Source organism: Episyrphus balteatus, chromosome 2 (genome assembly GCF_945859705.1).
Source record: "Episyrphus balteatus chromosome 2, idEpiBalt1.1, whole genome shotgun sequence".
Lineage (NCBI taxonomy): Eukaryota > Metazoa > Arthropoda > Insecta > Diptera > Syrphidae > Episyrphus > Episyrphus balteatus.
This window is the reverse complement of record NC_079135.1, coordinates 22,079,017-22,100,974: the sequence shown is the minus strand read 5'-3', so window position 1 is coordinate 22,100,974 and position 21,958 is coordinate 22,079,017. Positions and strand designations below refer to the sequence as shown.

Genomic DNA, 21,958 nt, shown 5'->3' with positions numbered 1-21,958 from the left:
AAAATCAGCCTGTTAAAAATTTTTTCCTTTCTTTGACAATTGTTCGTCTATTCTAACTGGACTATTATTACGTGTACGTATCATTATTGATAAATTACTTACACTTTTTCTCATTTTTCATCTGTTCTTATTTTTTTTTCGAAAATTTTTTCTGATCGAGCTAAATTTTAGCTCTCATACAAATTATCGAAAAAATTTTGCTGATTTTTCGATAATTTGTATATGAGAGCTAAAATTCCGCTCGATCTGCGTTCTAGGCTTAGTTCTTAAAAATTTAGAAAATTGCATTAGTTTTTTTCTTGAAGTTTTTGGGCCTCCGCTCCGCCTGAACTCAATTTTGTTATTCTTTGAGTTATCAATAATAGACTTTGGTTAATATGCATAAATAAAATAAATGCTTTTATTTGAAAAAAATGTAAAGTATGAACTTTTTCATACACATTTTGTGCATATCAAACCTAGTTTATACCTACTGATCAATTTCCTATTGCTAGTATTAGCTATTTTTTAATGCATGGCCCTATGCAGTATAATAAAAATATAATTTAAATATAATTTTTTATAAAATTGTAAAACAAAATTTAACTAACGAAATATTTGAATACAAAAATGTTAGTAGAAATATACTAGTTTTCACTCATTTACTCTTTAGTTCAATGCTATATCATTGTTTAAGCATTTTCGCCAATTAAAAAAATTAAACCATAACAAAAATGCAGTTAAAAAAAAAAAAAATCACGTGTGCAATTCACATGTGGTAGAAGTGGAACCTTAAAAAATCATTTTTCTTGCAAAAATTTAAGATTGTGTAACTTGTAGAGCACGTAACGTTATGTGTGATATATCAAAGGTTATGTTATCAGCATGCGTATTAAAGTTAAATCAAATTTGTATGTGCACTAGATCAAAAGATATAACGTGTGTTGGAAAAGAACATCTTTTTACCGTTATCTCTGAATTTTGAATATGACATTTATTGAAATTTAATTACCTATCTACAGTACAAATTTCATTCATCTATCTATTAAAACAAAAAAGTTATAACAAGTTGAAGTCGTGTCGAAACCACGAAAACATTTCATCTTGTTTCAAATCACTACGATACTAAAGAAGTTTTCACTTCAAAAACCCAAAAGTTGACAACCTAAACTTTGACTATCATTTGAATTACCTTCCTTTTTCGACTTAAATTCAACAGTTTTTTCTTTCCGTTAAAACTATAGCTCCTAAAAGTATGGTTCATCCAAAATTCTGTTGTAGTGGTATTAAGCTTTAAGATACATTTATAATTTTTATAATAAGACTGGTAGTGTACCTACTAGTTTTTGCAAAGTTTTTTTTTTTTTGTGCGATAAGCTTATTTAGATACCTTATCTACACGAATCATTTGAATTAAACTGCTTACAGATTGAAACTATTTAGCTACTTTTGAATACTAGTAGTGGTAAAATCTTGAAAAATGTTTTGAAACTTGTTTTTCAATCTAACAAGTAAAAAACAAAACTTCAACATAAATAAAGTAAATATATTTTTGTAAATATTCAAGTCAAGCAAAACAAAGCCTTTTAATCAACAAAAAAATTTGTAACAAACTAAATTCAAAACTTGGAAATAACCTTCTTAGCCATAGCCTTAATACCAATCCATGTTTCCGAAACAAATGGTTGAATTTGTTTTGGCGAGGGATCAAAACCTGAACCACCAGCTGGCAATTCCATTGTAATGGAAATTGGAATACCAGCAACACCTAAAGCCCAATCATCACTACCACCAGCAGCAGCATATAAAACATTTGTCGAAGATCCAACAGTGTATTTAGTACCAGTTGCTGATTTAATAGCATTAGCTCCAGCTTTGGCTACTTCATCGATTTGATTAACATTTGATGGAAGAGATCTATACAAAAAAGGAAAGGTTATTAGAATCAAAGGTTTGATGGATGACAATGAAAGTAACTTACGAAGTCCAACCCCATGGATACAACAAATAATTTCCATAAGAATGAATAGTCAAATAGAATTTAGCACGTCCCTTCAATTTCAACAATTGATCCCTCACAACTTTAGTTTCTGGCTCAGAGAATGCCGATGGCCCTCTGAATGTATCCGAACACGATGAACTTGAAGCACCAACCTCACCCCAATGGAAATCGAAATTCCTATTAGCATCAGTACCGGCACATGAACCGCTTGATGGTTTCCTGGTCTTTCTCCACATTCGTGACTTGGTGTGAGTATATTCATAACCATCTGGATTAACTACTGGCAAAACAACCCAATCGTATTTAGCCAAAAGATCCTTATTATCTGCATAATTCTCAACAAGTTGATTGATAACATACAAAGCTGCAGCTGGAGCAATCCATTCACGAGCATGAATACCACCATCAACCCAGATAACATTCTTATTGGCCTTTTTATCTCCGTTGCTAATTGTGATGGTCTTAATTTGTCTGCCTTCATAAGACTTTCCAACATTGTTAACCTTTACACGATCGGGGTATTTAGCTGCCAATTCATCGAGGTAAGCATTGATTTGGTTAAACCTTTGGAAGCTGCTGAAGGAGATACCACGAGTCATGGATCGGAACAACATATTTTGAGACCGTTCAAGATGGATAGATTTCGACACATCTTCGTTGACGATGTTGAATTCCAGAGAGAACTTGTTTAGAATGCTTTCAAAATCGTCTTGATCTTTAGGGGCAATCATAACACGGGAGGATACATTTAGGGTCCTTGGACGATGGAAGAAGTCGTAGTCTTCAATGTTATCCAAATGTTCAAGAACTTGTTGTTCGAAGACATTGGAAGGTGTAACATCGTAGATCTTGTAGCTGTAAGATAGAAAAGTTAGATAAAGGTTGAAACAAAAAGTTTAAGGTCTTATCATTAAAAGAGCTTGAAAGTTAATAAATTTATAAATTCTTCTAAGCTTTTGTAGGCTCATTACCTACTAAAATTTATTTAATTTTATTCAAATTGACTAAGTCATTAGGGTGTATCAAGATCATCTTTTTATCCCCTTTTCAACAAAAAGAACTCATTTCCTGATTGTTTCGCTATTTTTTGTCGAATTTGGTGGCAAGAAAATATATAAAAACTTACCCTTCTAACTCTGCACTGACGAAAGTCAAGCAACAGCAGGCTAATAGCCCCAAGAAAACCTTAGCTTCCATTGTTATCCTCTTTGTTAAAAGTGATTCTTTCAACTAATGGTTTCTGCCTGTCAAACACTTCCATTTATATAGATGTAGCCTCTGTAAGATTCTTTATTTTTTGATAAACTTATCAATTTTGTAGTACAAGTTGATTTCTTATCAAACAAAATTTCGACTCAATATATCATTTGAACATGAATTAAAACTTTAAATCAGTGTCGATACTAAAAAAAATTGATATCATTGATAAGTTTTGGTATTGCGCGCCTCGTGCCCAGAAAAGTGGCTCTTGATATGGTCTGATCTAGTTAATTCTACGCTATAACACTTTAGAAAATATTATTATAGTGTTCAAGGTCTTTGTTGAAAGCTTAGATTTTTCAAACTTTATCTATATACTTGAGAAGCTGGCTATGACGGTAATAATTAAGAATAAGTAGCTACATGAAAATTATTAAGTACAAGTAAAGATAAATAATGACTTGTAAGTCTTCGTGTATTGAAAGTGGAAGTTTGAGACAAATTGATAACAATAATCCAGCTATGAGTAGAAAGTTAGAAGACTTTAAATGATAAGAAGCTTTTTGAGTTGTGATTTATGGGACTTGAAATAAGTACTAAGTTTACTTTGATTAAATATTTTCTATTGGTTTTTTATTATTGACAATTGAATTAAATTTATAATCTTTTGAATAGTAAATTTATCAATTTTTTTTGGTAAATCATCTTTTGTTCATAAATTAAATGATTTATTTTAATTTTTTTTTTATTATTTGATAAAAAGAAGAATTTGTCTGTAGATTGTACTTTAAATGGGAAAAACCAAACAAAAAATTGGAGTGTGATGTGGAAATTGAGTCACGTCATTTTTGATAAATTTTGAACAACGACCTTTGAGATTGTAAGATCAATTTCTTTTTTGTTCAAGTGTTTGAAATTGGGTAGAAGGAAAATTAGAACAATTTTGGGTTTTTTTTCGGATTCAACAATAAAATTAGAGTTAAAATTACATCACAGTAACACTTGTGACAAAATGTGATACTGCTTGTATCAATACTGTAGTTTAAGAGGCCTCCGGACAAAATTTTGGAAAATTTCTGCACATTTTGTGATGTCCACAGAACACTTATTGCAAAAAACTAATTTGCTAATGAAAGATTGACATTTAATCCAAAATATGGTCTAGTCACATTTTTATTTTTTAAATTTTGTTCATACCTTATTTTAATATTTCAATAACAGTTTTTGCAAAATAGTCCAAAACAACTTTTTTCTTGCATAGTTTATGAGAAACTGAAGTAGAAAACACATATGATATATATGCCAATTTAAAGGTAATGAATAAAATTAGAATATGGTCTGAGCGGATTTTTCATTTTTGGCCCTATTTTTGAATAATCATTTCATGAAAAACATCAGAATTGCTCATTTTCTAATGCATTTTTAAATGTGTAGTTGTATGAAAAAAGCAAGGGTTCCCCGAAATAAGTAAGATACAATTTAGCACCCATACAAGCAGTGTTAAAAAACAAAACGGATTTAACAACTTGTCAGAAATAGTGCTCTATTTTAAGTTATTGATGCACATCTTTAGGATTGTCAGTATTTTCGGAAAAATGCAACGCTTTTTTTTGCAACGACAGTAGTTATGAACAAACTTTGACTCTCCAATAAGAAACACATTTTTTGGGAGTCGATTCATTTAAAAATCATCTAGCCTTATAAGATCGTGAACAAACTTCTAAATTACGCTTGAAGATAAACCTTTTGGGCAGAGGAAATACATGAAAAAATCGTCTTAGATAAGAAATCTAAGCCCTATGATAAGCCTAGAAAAGAATTCACTTGGTTGGATTAACAGAAACAAATTTGAAAAAGTTTAGTTTGACAAAAATTCTTTGAGTATGTGCACTTTTTTTAGCTAAGATCTAACTTTTGGCCATCATTAACGGTTCCTCCTTTTTATTTATTTTTTTTTTAATATTTTTTTTTAATAAAGTACGGTTCAGTAAAATATTTCGCACAAAAGTTTATACCCTTCTGATGATTTTTGGTATTCTGAATTCAAATCTGGTATCAAAATGTTTCTAACAGTTTAGATTTTTAAGGTATTAAATTTTAATTTAAAAAAATGTATTTTCCTATTAACATTGGGCAGGTCCAGAAACGTTAGGGACTAAATATTTAGGTAATTTCTCGGTATCTGATTGGTCAACTTTCAAAAAAAAATCTTCCAATTTAGGTAATTTTATTGGAAAGCTGACTGGAAAGTTATAGGCAAGAAAATTTTCCCTAAAAATTTAGGAATGTTTTTTTTGTCAACATGACAGCTGAATGATTTTAATTACAGAATTAAGTTAGCAGAATTAAATCAATTTGTATGAAAGTGCATTATCGGTTATAATTATTATTATAAATTTATTAAATTAAAATTAAATTTGGTATCTGCCCCACGTGATCAGTAAAATTTTTAAGTAAATTTCGAAATTTGACAATAACATCATATCCAAACTAATTTAGTCAATTTACTCAAATTTCCGTTCAGATTATGACGTTGCCTAAATATCTAGTCCCTAATATTTCCTGAACGTGCCCATTACGACCTATTTTCAAAGCTTAATTAAAGGCTTGGCCACACCGGAGGGTATGCGGTAGAGGTACGGGTAGCGGTAACGATATTTGTATGAAAAAAATTCCACATCTGAACGTTGATATGTCAGTTTGGAATTTTTTTCATACAAGTACCGTTACCTCTACCCGTACCGCTACCGCATACCCTCCGGTGTGGCCAAGCCTTAATACTTTTCGCTAGGTACTCAAATACTTCAAATTTTTGAAATAAACTTTTTGTTTTGAACATTTTAAGACATTTTCAATTTCAATTTTGAATTTCTAAAAAAAAAAACATGACAGGCTTAGGGTTTGATTTAAGATCGCGACAAAAGAAACTTTACGAAGAGTAGGTATAACTTTGTAAAATGAAACACGTTTTTTGAAGTTCAAAATTTAATATCTCAAAATCCTGGGTCTTTGAAAAACTTCTTATGTCATGTTCCAGAGTTGAGACCACTAAAATCCATCTGATATCGCAAATGAAAAAAGAAAAATAATTTTGGAACTCTCGGAACTCTCGGATTTTGTGTTTTTGAAAAATTATTTTTAAGTTATTGATTTTAATTAAAAAAAAAAACTGAAATCTTGGAACGTTCATCCTCAAACGTCTAGTTTTTACTATCCCAACTTGTTTTTTTTCTCGTCTTTTGAGAGAATTCTATTTTAATAACTTGGCAAGGATTATGAACTATATTTGATTTGATGTATAAGATAACCCCTCATTTAAAAAAAACATATTAAGTGTTTTAGGTAAAAGCTTATGTATTTCCATTTTGTTTAAAGTTCTAATATCAAGTGGAAGTGGGACAGTTGCAACATCTGTTGAAACTTGATTTCCTCCTTGAAATTTCTCCAAAAAAATGCTACCTACATAGGTTATTTTTTATATCCGACTATTATACCTATGCTACAAAGTTTGGATGATTCAATAAAATGTGCGAGGTGCTTTTTTTCAAAATCACTCCCAATTTCAAAAATTGTTGTATGCATAAATGTAGCTTAATATCAAAGGCTCAAATTTAAGCAGGCTTAAATAATTAATACGAACATAGCCGAAAGAACAATAAAAACTATCCTCTTAAAAGGATTGTGTCTTTAAGATTCTACTTAAAAAATTAAACACTATTTTGGACCATTTCCAAAAAAAAGAAAAAAACCCTTTATATCACCTCATCCATTTATTTTTCCTTATGCAAGAGTATTCAAATTCAATATCCTTTCATTATTCCGGTTTTCATTTCCTCATATCCATTATGTCCACCCGATTTCTTCTTCATCTTTTTTCTTTCTTTTTCGATTATCCATTTATTTGCCTAAACTTGTTGCATACCATTCATTAATTGTGAAAGCTCCTCTAAGTCGAGAGTCATCCTTTTTTAACATCCTCGCCTGCTGCCTTCCAAATCCAAAAACCCGATCCGGTTGTGGCGTTGTGGATAAAAGAAATATAAGAAAGTTCACAAAGGACGAAGGGTTTTTTTTGATAACATCTACCCCCGGAAGTTGCATATATGCAACCATCCTATATTCTATAACTATACTGTCAAAGTCCATACTCTCCTTCTAGTCGTCTATACAATACTTTAGTCCTTTGTATTATTTTGGCTAGAGAAAGGATTTTTGCATTGTGTTCCCGTTTATTATTAGTTTTTTACGAGTCTTTTATCCTAGCCTATTGTTTGTAATCTGAGTTGTGTTTTTTTTGTTTATGTGTGTGTGTGGTGAAGATGGACATGATGCTTGCTTTTCCCTTTGGCTTCATTCTCACCATTTTTTCCATACTTAAATTTATATGAATGAGAAATGGAGGTTATATTAAATGGAAGTGATGATCATTTCTGGGGGATAACTTGAAGTGGAGTGTGGAAAACGAATCACAGGACTCGTTTTCGTTTTTGTTTTTTTTTTCGTTTTTTTTTTTTGTCAGATCAAGTCCGCTGAGGTTTTTCCTCCAAAAACCTACATCGAGCTAACAGATAGAGATAGACAGCAAGGCGTAGAGAAGTGGAAAAAGTTTCATCTCTATTTCTATAACTGAAAACTTGGACGTTTTGCTGTTTTGAATTTTTGAGAATTTATTGAAAAATGTTTGTTGTAAAGTTGGCTTTTGGTATTATGACGATGCAGCATTCGCCATCAATGCCGCCGCCGCCGCTGCCGGCAGCGGGTGTAACCAAAAACAATGAACAAAAGGATTTTGTTTTTTTTTTTTTTTTATAATTTTTGAATGAATATAAACGAAAACATAAAATATTTGTTTTTTTTTCTTGTTTGTTTTATTTAAACTAAAACGACAATCGAGCCAAAAAGTTTTCATAAGTTTTCCATTAAATAAACAATAAAGCATCTGAGTGTGACTGCAACACGCGCTATTCATTTTTTAGAATTTATTGTTTGAAAAGTCTAGTGGAGGACTAACATAAGCTTCAAAGTAGGGTAATACCCAAATATATAATCCCTTTGTTTTATTTAATTCTTTGTTTATTATTTTTATATAAAAAGCATAAAATTTTGTCAAAATTAAAATAAACAACCTTTAGAACAAAATGGGAAATACAAATTCATTCAAAACAGGCATAATTTAGATGGAGATGGAAGTAAAATGTACCACTGCACAATAAACTATAAAAGTTTATGAAAATATTTACGAACTTTTTTCAGTCATCAAAAAATCGTTTTTTTTTATATTTAATAAAACTTATAGCCCAGGGTCGATAGTTTTTGAAACCAAAAAAAATCAAAGTAGAAAGAAACCCACTGGAAAAGGAGGTGAATATGATAAAAATGAAAGGAAAAATAAATTACGGGCGAGCCGAGTCCGGGAAGTGGGTGGGTTGATTTTTTAATGGTAAATAATGGTATATCTCGATTTCCGGCAAAACTACAAGTCCTATGGAAAAAAGTTCTGTGGCAAAGTTGTAGGTAGTAAAAAGATGTTCATTTTTTATGCAAACAATTTTTTCAAATAACCTCAAAATTTAGGTGACAAATTTAAAAAAACCGAGTTTTTTTTTTTTATTTTTATCTTTTTCAAAAAAAAAAGTTTTTTTCTACGAAATTTGGTGACAACTTATCTTATTATGTCTCAAATACACTGTAATTTATTTGATTTACAATATTTATTTTTTCACCTTATTTTGACTTAATATCAAAAAAACACCCTAATTTTCAATTGAAAATTCACGTGTCAAAATCAGCTTTTTTCAAAAAGTTGGTGGGCATTTTGTTTGTTGAAATATCTACTTTCAGATGGTGAAAGAAAAAAATTACATTAGTACACTATAGTTCTATAGTACATTTTCTCGGAAATTGCAAAAAATTAAAAAAGCTGAAATTCGAAATTTTTTTTATCACTATTTGACTTAATTACACAATTGTGGGGTTATAAGTCTAAAGCAATGTTTCCCAACGTTTCTTGCGATATGTCCGACCAGAACGTTTCTAAAATTTAAATTTAATAACTTATTTTACCTTTTGCGTTTACTTTGAAAAAAAAAAAAACAATTGATAAATATTTAAAGGAATTGTCCCTTGTTTTCCTTAATGAGAACAAATGTAGAAAAAAAAAACAGGACAGTTCCACTCGTGAATATTGACTTTTGATTTTTTTTGTAGTTAGACCCTTAACACTTATCAGCAACCCTTTAATTGCAAAATCATTTGTTTTCCATTACAATATAAATCAAAAATATGTATTGCAAATAAAAAAACATTAAAAAATAAATATTTGTTGCACCTGAAAAAAATTTGCATTAAAAAAAATTTTGCTAGATCTGAAAAATGTTTGCATTAAAAAAATCAATGCATTAAATATTTTTTTTTTACAAATTTGACTATTTGGCCTTCCATGAAGTTCAATATAAGAGTTCAATTACTAATGTACGTCCAGTCAAATAACCAAAAGTGTAAGACAAGGAATTAATGCACATCACTTGATTCATTTTTTTTTAATGCAGACAATTTTTTATTATCAATAACATTTTTTTATTAATGCAAAATATTTGTATTTGCAATAAAAATTCTTTTTTCAATGCAAACATTTTTCAGTTGCAATACAATTTTTTTCTAGTTCACATTTTTTTCAGTTCTACAGAATAATTTTTGTAATAGGTACATTTTTTTTTAGATATTTGCAACAAATTTTTTTTTTCTTTCAAATGTTTTTTTTTTTAATATTATTACAACCCTAATGACAAGTAAAATTTCAACGAACTTATTTTATTTAAATGTTATTATATAACTTTTATGCAAATCAATATCAAAATTTCCAAAAAAAAATTAGGTAGTTTTTGAATTTATTTTTTTTTTTTTTTGAAAACAAATTTTCGAAAAATGAAGATGTCATTTTTGTATAAATGTATAATCTTTAGATAAAAAAAATGTATTATGTTTATAAAAAATTCCAAATTTTAATATCAATATCGTCAGCAAAATTCGAAGACACATATGTATTTTTTTCGCTTTGTACAGAAGATATTCTGAAATGAAAAAGAGTGTGTGTATTATGTTCACGCGATGGAAGTTATGCTTCTCACCACAAAAAAAACTATTTTACAACTATGACCACTTGATAGTCCTACTAGCAAATCCTTTTGACGTTTCTTTTCAAAAAGGAAATTTTCATACCAAAAACGCCGCAAACATACCTACATAACTTCAAAAAATAAGAACATAAAAAGTAAAAATGTTACTCATACGCCATAGTGACTATCTTTAAATTCATAGAAAAATGCAAACTAACGCAAATTGTTAAAGGGATACAAATTTGAAAGTGAGAGCAAACAACAGTCAGCTTTAAAAAAATGTTGGTAGAAAACATCTCTTTGTATACCAATTTCGGATAAAAACCTATTTTACACCACATCATTTTGTTTCAACTGACATTTATAGTTATAATTTAATGCAGTCATGTAATCCTTCTAAGACAATAAAATATCACATACGTTTCTTAATCTCCAGTTAAAAAACATTATGATAAACATTATGATAAAAATTATGATAAAAACCAATAGTCCTTAATTTACGTTTGTATGTAAAATGTACATGCAAAAACATCATTCAATAAATTTCCCATTCGTGTAAATAAATTAACACACACAACAAAAACTTGCCCAAGTCTCTTTGAATAAAAAACTTAATGAAATATTCATTGTCTACCTGCCGCAATCCATTTACATACAAAACTACAGCAAGTTTCCCGCGTTCTTATTTCAAAATCAGTTGAGAAACTGTTATAAGTAAAAAAGACAACGACAACTATACAAACCACGACTAGAGTGAAATGTAAACAAAAAACCATCTGCAAGTTGCAGGAAAATTTGTTTGTAAGCTTCTTTTTGTGGTTGTACTTAAATCGGTTTGTTCAAGTTAAACAAAAAAAGGTTTTTAGTAGAATAATGTAAGACTGTGTAAACCAAGAAAACATTGAACGGATGTGTGCATAATTTCTATTTTTGGTTTCTTATACTCATATTTAAAAAAAAGTATCTAACGTATAATAATTCCTTCATTATATGACTCAAAAAGGATATCCTTAATAGTTCGTGAGGTAATGCAAATCTTTGAGTCACTAAATTTTAGATTTTTTCCTTAAGATATTTAATTTTTTTAAAACTTAAATGAAATATTTTTAAACTTTAACGAAGCAATTTAGACAATAGGAGTAGATAATCTAAAAGAACACTCAGTATTAACACAAAGCATAATGTCCCATTGGAATTTTGCAAAATTGAAAATATTGTTTTTTCTTAAAACAATGCCCCTAATGGATCACTCAAAGTCTGGCTGGAATAATAAAAGCTCTTCCTTCACAAAGAATTCTTCTTCTTTTCTTCACTCTTTTCTAAATGATGGACATAATTAAATTATGTATTCAAAAAAACTATATAAAATGCAAAAAGCCCATCAACCTTCTTTTTCAATACAATTCTCACCCTATCAAGACCATAGTCTTCATGCCATCACCACCGCCGATGGTAATTAAAACAATGAGCCAGCAAATTTAAGTTCGCTAACCGCAAAATAAAATCCATCCCCTACTTCACCCACAATGGCCGTCACTCAACATGGAATCTAAAATCCCCTCGTTTCGTTACTCATCGTGTCGTCTCCCGAAATGGGGTTTCGTATTTCCAGATGATATTTCGATTTGAAGTGTTTTGTAACCGAATCCAGCAGACGACGGATAGAAAAGTGTGAGAGAAATTCGCGCGTCTTGTGTCCCAGTCCCACTTCTTGGATGAATTGAGGAAATGCCGTCAGAGCAAAAAAGACAGAACGAAGGATTTTTAATTAAAATTCATCTTCACTTTAATCAAATAATGGTTAGACGAGTTTACGAGCTTCGTCGAGCTTCTAATTAAGTGCGAAAAATCGCCTTAAAGAGTGTAAAATCAAATCGAGATTAATTGAACTTTGAGTAACTGATGCGATATGGATTGGAAAGAGAATTGAAGAGTGAAGAGAGAGGTGATGATGTGAGGAAATCAGTTTTCGAAAACTCTCGCAAAAGTCAAGAGGTTTGGAGTTTGGAACTTTTGATGCCAGATGAAATAGGTGTTTGTGGTTTATGGATTTTTTGTGAGAAGGGAAAGGAAAAAGCAGTTTATGTAGACAACACTGGTTTAGATTAGCAATCGATATGGTTTGAGTTTAAATGATTAATGATGAAGATGAGAAGCATGTTGAATTTTTGAATCGAAAAGAAATCAAGGGGCACGGTAGTGCCCACCCAAGTTCTCTAGCAACTTTGGCACTACACCCTTATTTACAGGAAACAACTCAGGCCATTTTCGACCCCCCTCTAACTTCTACACCAAAGATGCTAGAAATTTCAAACTCACTACATTTGTTGAGCTGGTCGAAACCAAACACCTCACAAAATTTCATCCTCCTACGATGAGTAGTTACTGAGGTATAGGGCTTCAAAAATCGCAAAAACCGTAACTGACTCACTGACTCACTGATTCACTGACTCACTGACTCACTGACAGATCATCAAAATTATGGAGTACTTCCCGATGTCGTAGAAACTTGAAATTACACGGTGATAGGACTTGTGGTGTATACAAAGGAAAAAATCGAAAATTTGAGATTTTTAATTCAGGGGGCGTGGCATCCGCCCATTTCCGCTGAATTTTCACCAAATATTATAGAGCACTTCTGATAGTCGTAGAATCTTGAAACTTGGTAGAATGGTAGAGCTGGTAGTTTATACAAAGGAAAAAATTTAAAATTTGAGAATTTCAGCCAGGGGGCGTGGCAACCGCCCATTTCCGCTGAATTTTCATAAATTATTATAGAGCACTTCTGATTGTCGTAGAATCTTGAAATTTGGTAGAATAGTAGAGCTGGTAGTTCATACAAAGGAAAAAATTTAAAACTTGAGAATTTCAGCCAGGGGGCGTGGCAACCGGCATTCCCGCTGAATTTTCATCAAATATTATAGAGCACTTCTGATTGTCGTAGAATCTTGAAATTTGGTAGAATGTTGGAGCTGGTAGTTTACACAAAGGAAAAAATTTAAAGTTTGAGAATTTCAGGCAGGGGGCGTGGCAACCACCCATTTTCACTGAATTTTCATCAAATATAGAGATTTTATATTCTACAGCCATACCTTGCAAAAAGTAGTGAAATCACAACAAAAACATTACTGTTAAAAAAAGAGCCAAGTTCTCCTATGTTGAAATTATGCTGGCACAAAAAGTACTGAGATGTAAAAGTGTACCAAGTTCTAAAGTTTGGGTTCAAATTCGTATCAATAAAATTTTGATTGTTTACTTGGCAATTTTTGAAATAACTTTAAAAATCGATAATTAAGAAAAATTGTCAAGAGAACAATCAAAATTTTATTGATACGAATTTGAACCCAAACTTTAGAACTTGGTACACTTTTACATCTCAGTACTTTTTGTGCCAGCATAATTTCAACATAGGAGAACTTGGCTCTTTTTTTAACAGTAATGTTTTTGTTGTGATTTATTCAAATCGATATAATTTATTTATTTAAAGCGTAAATGACTAAAAATGTTTTAAATGTATGTAGTTAACTTCTAAAAAAATGGTTGTCTGCAAAATCGGTTTACGGACGAATATTTTAATTTTATTAATTTATAATTTTTGAAGCTAAATATATTTTTAAAAAACTAAAAAAAAAAAAAATATTTTGTAAAAAGTTTAAAAATTATTTTTTGAAATGAAAAAAATTAACTTTTTTTTTCTCTTCACATCATATTGTCAATGTTTTTACATGACAGCCTATAAAAAATTTTATATTATCTTAAAGCTTGTTATTTAAGTTTTCAATATTCACCGCAATCATGTTTGTACGACATCATTTTTTTTATATGACAACCTATAATGAATTATATATCATTGAAAAGCTTATTATTATCAGTTTTAATAATATGCCTCAATCATATCTGAACGACAAGTCTACAAAAAAAGTTACAATTTTATAAAGCCAACCACGTCGAAATTGAAATTAAGATTACGGTGTTGGTTGGTGTCGGTAAACGTTCTCCACAGGTGTTTTGTGGTAATTTTGAAGTTTTTTCAATTTAAGATTGCGTTGTTTGTAGTGCAAGTACCGTTATGTGTGATATACCAAATGAAAGGTTATATTATCAGCATGCAAAATAAATTTAAATAAAGTTTCTATGTGCTTTAGGTTAAAAGTTATCACGTGTAAAAAAAAAGATTATCCTTTTGCCGCTATCTCTGAATTCTGTATACGAAAAGGTTTGAATTTAATACAAATATAGTCCTGTCCATTATCTGTCTTTTGTATTAATTTAATTTATCTGTCTTTCAAAATACAAATGTAGGTAATTAGTTCAAAATGGTAAAAAAACCTAGTGGAAAAAAATTAGTTTTTCACGTTATTCGGTCAAGTATTATTATAAAAATCCAATTTTTTTGTTCACATCTTTCAATGATACCTTTTAGCTCCATGAGTTTGAGATTTCATAAAAAAAAAAAAAAACAAATATAGGTACCACAATAAAGTAGGTGTTTTTCAAAAAAATCATATTTCTTTAAAAAAAATCGGTATTAGAGACCTAATTTTTTTTTCATTAACTTTCCAATAGCATATTTGAAATTGTTAAAAAATATTATCTTTACCCAAAATAACCATTTTTTATAGGTCTGTTTGATTTTTGAAAATCTTTCATAACTTGGTTTTGAAATTTTTTAAAATTAGATATTTCAAGTTAAAAATTTCAGGCGGAGCGGGAGAAAATGGCGCCACTTTTTCTTGGATGCAGCTATGGTTCATCGATTTATAAGACGTTACACGTCAAAAAAAAAACTCAATAAAAAATAGCTTAATTTTCAAAGGATCACGTGGTTAAAAAATCTCCCTTTTTTCCCAAAAAAAAAACTCCCATTTGTTTGATATAACAATTATTATGACCCATTCAAAGGAATTAGGGCAGACCCTTAAAACAAGACAAGAAAAACAAAAAAAAAAAAAAAAAACACCAAAGCAACCATGAAAGAATATACAAAAAAAACGAAATTAAATGTAGAACACAGGAAACAAGGAAAAGGATAATGATTCGGAATATGCAAATAATTGTAATTTACACTTTTTCACACAACCGACCGACACACAAGTCACGCTCTTGGTATTTGTATGTGTGTGTGCGTGAAAGTTCTATGGGTGCACCGAGCAAATGTTTTTTTTGCAAACGCCCCGCGACAAGAACAAAAGCGCCGAACTGGAAAAACCATGAACCGCAACACTTTAATCCTTTTTCCGAGCAAAAAAAAAAATAAAAACTTTTTGCAGTGCGAAATTTTGCATTTTGTTTGCTATGCGCCATCCCCATCATCACTAGGAGGCAGGTGATGGAGCGGCGAAAAAAAAAATGGTGTGGAGCAGGACGATGGATCCTTGCGGCATGTTAGTTGCTTGTTCATTTCTATTCTATGTGGCGGTATTCTTCCCATCCTTTCACTTTACCCACATCCATCGCCAACAAACTTCCGGCTTCATCGTCGTCGCTCGTCCTTTTTTTGTGCAGGTTATGTTTTATTTTAAATAATTGTTGTGTACGTTGGTTTATAGAGCTACCGACTTCATTCTTCAAGGACTAAATTATGTGTCTGTCTGAATAATATGCGAATGTACATCGTCGTCGTCCTTCTCCTTCCAAGTTGCTCGTCCTGTTGTCTGTTTTGGTTGTGTTCTTAGATACAATTGAAAGGGTGTTACTATTTTTTTTTTGTGTTATTTTGTTTTGTTTTTGGCGTTATTTTTTACGCCGCTTTTGTATAATGAATGCAATTTTCAAGTTTTCTGCTCTCATTATCGCCACATCAGGAATCGGAATTCCTGGAAAGCGAGCTCTACCGAAGCAAGAAGTGTTGCTTCCGAAACTGGTGGTATAGTGTTGGCATAACAAAAGGGAACAGAACGACACAACACGAGTGTGCCTGGCAACATCCTTGTGTTTGTGTTCATCATCAGCATCAGTTGCAGCATCATCGTCATCATCATCTGGTGGGAAAGGATGTGCTCTGAAGAAATGAAAACACCAGAAACACACCAAAAAGCAACACTTTAATTTAACTGGCGGAAGCCGTTCTCCATTTGGAATGTGGGTATTATGTAAGGCTTAATCCTTTATCCGTGTTCATTATTTTTATCTTCAAACAGAAGAAAGGAAAAGTGTAAATTATTCCGCACATCCAATCAGAGGAATTGCAATTTAGTTGGGCGTGATGCAGATGAAGAGCCAGAACTCTGCTCTGAGCTCAGAATCAGGACGAAAATCCGCACCAAAAAGGATGATGATGATTGGGGAGGTGTACAGTTGCATCAATGCAAAAAAAAGGATATAGTTTATTTCATATATAGCATTGTTTTTCAGTTGAATGTACACATTCATAGGACTTGTTATGCCAGAGTCCTTCGTCCTTATTCTATCCATTATGCGATGTGATGAATTGTACAAATGATTGTGCAATGCATTTGGATGTGAGTTGTGTAGGGTGTGATGGGTGTTGGGTTTTTAGACATCATCCTCTTAGCTACACACACACATTTGTATTATATCCTTCTTGTGGATTATGTATGCGGATTTTCTTTCAATGATATTTTTTCGTCATTTTTTTTTTGTATTTAAAGGATGTGGTATGCATTCATTTGAAAGTAGAATTGGGATTTCCAGAAGTAGACGTTTGAGTTTTCGAGAGATGAGAAGCAAGAATGACATGGTTTTTCGAAATGTATTTTTAATCAATTCGCTAATATGCAAATGTTGAGGAGAGAAAAAAACACCACTTGATCCCAGTGTTCATCGTAACAATGAACTCAAAAGGATCTAAAGATATCTATGCAATATCTTCACATACTTATATGAATATCGATATATACAGTTTAAAGTGCTTTTATAAGAATTGTGTGCAGACAAAAATACTGTTAACCGAGTTTTTTAAGAAGAATCCTCTTGAAAGGACGAGAAGTGTGGCAGCACATAAAAACAGAGTCAAGTTAGAAGGTATGAGAAATGTAAGGAATTTTTAATTAAAATTTTTTACATTTATGATCCTAGAAAGTAGTGAATATAGGTGTTTTGGTATAATTTTTAACTAAGTGTGTTTTTGAAAAATGTTGAGAAGTTTATAGTTTACATTCGAAAAAAGAAAAACTGATTTTAAGGTATTGAGTGAAACGCTGTAATATTTTTGATTACATACAAAATTCGACAAAAAAAGTTCGACAACAGTCTTATCTACAAAATTGTCAAAGCTCTTTGTCCTTTAAATCAACGAAAAATAAGTTAAAGTAAATTCCATCAACTTCATCTCGACCGTGGAAAGAATAATAATCTCTTTGTTAAAAACCAACATAAAACATCAATCCACTTGAACTTCAAAGTTGTGTGCCAGTCCAGAGAACAATAAAGCATTGATCGCCATCATAGCAATCAAATCGACCAAAAGGAGTCAATTGAAAAACCACTTAAAGCGAAGTTCAAGCCACACCATCATCACATCAACCTTTGAGAAAATATTCGTCCTCTGTCACAAAACAAAACACCGCCATATCATTCCCTTTTCACCTCAATACTGGGCACTTTTCGCTAACAGTGGGCCAATTTTTAAAAGTCGTTGTGATATTCATATTTTGCGTGTGCTTTAAATACAAAAAAAAAAGTATATTTATTGGGTTAGGGAATATTGAAACATTCAAAATCCGTTAAAAAATTTCAAATTTGATCGAAGGACTCAGATGATAAAGGTAGTCAATGTTTCCTTATTTTAAAATCAAAAAATTTTTTTCCTGAAAATTTCAAGAATTTTGGTGTTAAAATTTAAAAACTTTTCAAAAATTAATTTTTTATATTGGAGTATCTACTATTTTTTACGATTATGATCCTTTTTTTTTCAATATTGAAAATTTTGAAAAATTTTCGGAAAGCTGTTTTTGTCTAAATATTTTTTTTTTCTTTCAGTTGAGTTACAAAAGTCCTCAGACTTCACTCAATAAATATTTAGATATTAAGTACAAAATAGTACAAAAAATCATTTAATAAAAAAAATTATTACCCTCATGAAACTTGGCAAAAAGTTTGCTTTTGGAATAAGAACCAAGAATGAAAAGAGTCTATAAATAGAAATTGTGTGGAAGGGTGTTTTTTTTTTAAGAAATGACGAAATTGGGAATTAGCACCACAAAAACTGGAACAAAAATGTTACCCCAATGAAAATTGGTACAAATATTTAATTTATAAAACCAAGAATCTAAAGAGTTTATAAAAATTTTAGGTAAAAGGGTGTTTTTTTTTGTTCCCAAAAAAATCCTATGGTACAAAAGATATTACCTACAAAATTATTGAAAATAAGACAACATACAAATTACGAATGAAATAAGTCTAGGTAAACATTTTATTCATATGAAGCGTGTTTTTTTAGATGTTGGGAAAATATGGATAATTATGTTACTTTTAAGATTGGAAACAAGAATCTAAGGTGTCTTTAAGAATATCATGGTTAAAAGGGTGTTTTTCTGAGTGAAAACAAAGTTGATGTGCCATTCTTATACCTAAAATTTGGTAAAAATGTTAAATTTGGGATAGAAAGAATAAAGATAAGCAAGAATAAAGAGTTTTCATAAAAAAAATTAGTTGAAAGGGTGTTTTTTCTGTAATTGGTCACAAAAAGTCAATGATTCATTTTAGTTTTTTTTTTTCGATGACAAATTGACCTAAGTGCTTAGACGTTAAATAAATCATTGGGTTTTTGGGACCAATTACAGATTTTACTGCCTCTTCGAAAAAAAACACCCTTTCACCTAAATTTTTTTTATGAAAACTGTTGATTCTTGCCATTTCCCCGTTTTCACTTCTGAATATCGTAGAATCTTCAAGTTTAGTTGAATGCTAGAGTTGGTATTTTATGCAAAAATTTTTTTTTTGCTCCATGAGTTTGAGAGATTATGGTATTTTTTTTTAAATAGATGTTTTTAAACAATAAAAGGCATACCTAGTAAATATTGAAAACTTGATATTTTGTAAAACAAAAATAAGCTAGAATAACCAATATATAATATTTTCTCTCTTTTCTAATAACACTTTTGCTCTTATCGATTGTTAAACCCTTCATTTTTCTTAAATAAAGGTTTTATTAATATTTAAAATAAAACTACACTTAATTATTTTCAATGCAAATAACAAGGAAAACAAAAATAATCATAATATTTTCAAGATAAGACTCTGAAACACCCTGTCAACAAATTTTATTGAATCTCAGCAATCTTGTTTATTAGAACAAAAATTATTTAAATATCTCAACCCATTCTAAAGTTATAAATTTGGCAATGAAGAATGAAAATTTGGCCCACTATACGCCGCACTGTGGCTGCTATTACCATCATTACGTTACGAATGAATGGAATCAAAATTCTTTGTGCTAAATGATATGTACCCTATCCAATACCCGTAACTCGTATCAGGCAACGAACGAGCGTATGTATGTTTTGTTTAAGTGGAATTCTTTTCTATCGAAAAGCGTGTCCTTGTGCAAAAGTAAAAAAAAAAAAAACAAATTCCAGCGAAATTCAATATGAATTGTGTGTCGTGTGTTATTCAAGGATGGTAATGGTCATCACATCCTTGTTGCTGGTGTATCGTGGATATATTCGTTCAAGAATGTATTCACAATCAGATTGTCCTTTTTGCGTCCCAAAACCAACAACAAATCAATATTATTTCATTGAAAGAATGAACTTTTACTTTTGCATTTTATTGTATGTTGTTGTTTTTACTTGAAATTATTGTCTTTGGCTATCAGCACCGCAAAAAATGATAAGTTTAAGGGTTTTCGGTTGCATGTTTTTGCTCAAGAGGTTTTAAATCGTTTCCACTTTTTAAGGAATAATTTCAAACGTGTTCAAATAATTTCCAATTTTTGTTTAGTGACAGTTTTCAGTTTAAACTTTGTCGAGATCGGAACTGACCCAAAAAAAAAATCGATTACCAAAATTTTAACATAAAATCTGAATTTCAATCTTATTTTTACGAACCCATAACAAGTCCTTACAAACAGTCAAAATAATAAATATAAATATAAAAATCGAAAGGTGATATGCCATGGAAATATAAGTAACTTTAACCATAAATCATACAAGTTGTTAAGTAAAAAGTAAAAATATCCTGCCAAGGGTCATGCCAATGATATACGTTCATTGTATTTGCCCATTTCCGTTTGCCAATATTACTTTTGAGGACATTTTTTCTTTTCATTTTTTTCCACAATTCTGATTGAGAAAAATAACGAAAGCTCACGTACGATATACGTTAGGATTGGTATGCTTTATTTTCAATTTCAAAGGACATTCCGATTGTGAGGGTTAAGTGGACCCTTGGGTACGATTTATTGATTGACGACACAATGTTACCAAAAAACTTATAAACAGGTCACAAGTCAAAATTGAATTGTATATTTTGTGAAAATGGAAGAACAACTAATATAATTTAGATGCAAAGAAGTATAATAATTCCTTAACATAGAGAGAAGACATTTATATGCTTTAGTATTTATGATATAAGAGAAAAAACGTATTATGGAATAGGAAGAATGAAAATGTTGGAATAAGATTCTTTTATAGAGCCTATATAATTTCCCAAGTGCCTAATGTGTGAATTTCTTAGATAAAATTTATGTTTTTTTTTTTTTGACAAAATATATTTCTATTGCCAATAGATTCATGTTTTAATACATTCCAGTTATGGACAAAGGAAATGGTGACAATTTAGTGCAAAATAAAGGAAGTTGCGCTATATATTTGGGAAATTTTAGTAAATTAGACTATCAGTTGAAACGGAAGTAACTTACAGTTTTTTTTTTTGAATTCCACTTAAAAAAAAAAAAGTAATTACATTTTTCAGCTTAAAGAAATGTAGGTATTACGAAACGAAGAAAAAGTTATTATTTCTTCATGATTTCCTTCTTCTTTTTCTGCGAATTATTTCACTTACCCGTTTGCGAAAAAAATTTTAAAATATTAAAAAAAAAAAACAAAAATGTGTTTTTTATAAATTTCTAAAATTTTAATATTCCGGTTATTTAAACGCTTTTGCATAAATATTATCGCTAAAATAGGGATAGCCAGGTACGAAATATAAAAACAAAACAAAAATAAAAAAAAAAACGGTTCTATGGTAGGTTAATAGCAGTTCAAAAATATTTTTTTATTTAACACAATTGTAACATTACTTTAAGGTGGTTGAGGCATATTTTTAAAGGTAAAATGATAAGCTTTCGAATTATATTAAGTTTTTTTTTTAAGTTGACAAATTAAAAAAAAGGACCAAAAGGACAAAAGTTTTTTTTTTGTTTTTATTTTTTTGATGAAAATTGATTGCATTCCAAAACCTGCAGCTTTTTTTCTACATGTCGCACAAACATGATTGAGGTGAATATTGATGTCTTAAATAATAAGCTTTCAGATGATAATAAATTTATTATAGGTTGTCATGTAAAAATATTGACAATATGATAAAAAAACGATAATTTTTTTCGCCTTTTTTTCATGACTTTTTACAAAACATATAGGCTTTATATAAGGCTTATTTAAGGCAAACATTTTTTTTGTATACTTTTGCACATACAAAAGTTGACATAATGAGAAATGCTAGTTTTTAATTTAATTATTTTTTTTTCAGTTTTTTTTAT

At 30.2% G+C, this 21,958-nt stretch overlaps 1 protein-coding gene across 1 annotated transcript; it reads right to left on the bottom strand.

Moving 5' to 3' along the window:
- Positions 1 to 1,504: 1,504 nt before the first annotated feature.
- On the bottom strand, positions 1,505 to 3,242 carry LOC129908537 (carboxypeptidase B-like). The gene is made up of 3 exons (XM_055985116.1): positions 3,108 to 3,242; positions 1,961 to 2,836; positions 1,505 to 1,896 (listed from the first exon to the last, which is right to left on the bottom strand). Exons 1-3 carry the CDS (start codon positions 3,176 to 3,178, stop codon positions 1,599 to 1,601), a joined length of 1,245 nt encoding a protein of 414 aa, XP_055841091.1. The 5' UTR covers positions 3,179 to 3,242; the 3' UTR covers positions 1,505 to 1,598.
- Positions 3,243 to 21,958: the final 18,716 nt, after the last annotated feature.

Bases quoted from the DNA above. Each gene is read 5' to 3' on its own strand.
- LOC129908537 (XM_055985116.1), bottom strand. From the start codon at position 3,178: ATGGAAGCTAAGGTTTTCTTGGGGCTATTAGCCTGCTGTTGCTTGACT. The intron at 2,837-3,107 runs GTAAGTTTTTAT...TCTATCTTACAG, and splicing joins GTCAGTGCAGAGTTAGAAGG to CTACAAGATCTACGATGTTA. The intron at 1,897-1,960 runs GTAAGTTACTTT...TTTTTTGTATAG, and splicing joins TATCCATGGGGTTGGACTTC to ATCTCTTCCATCAAATGTTA.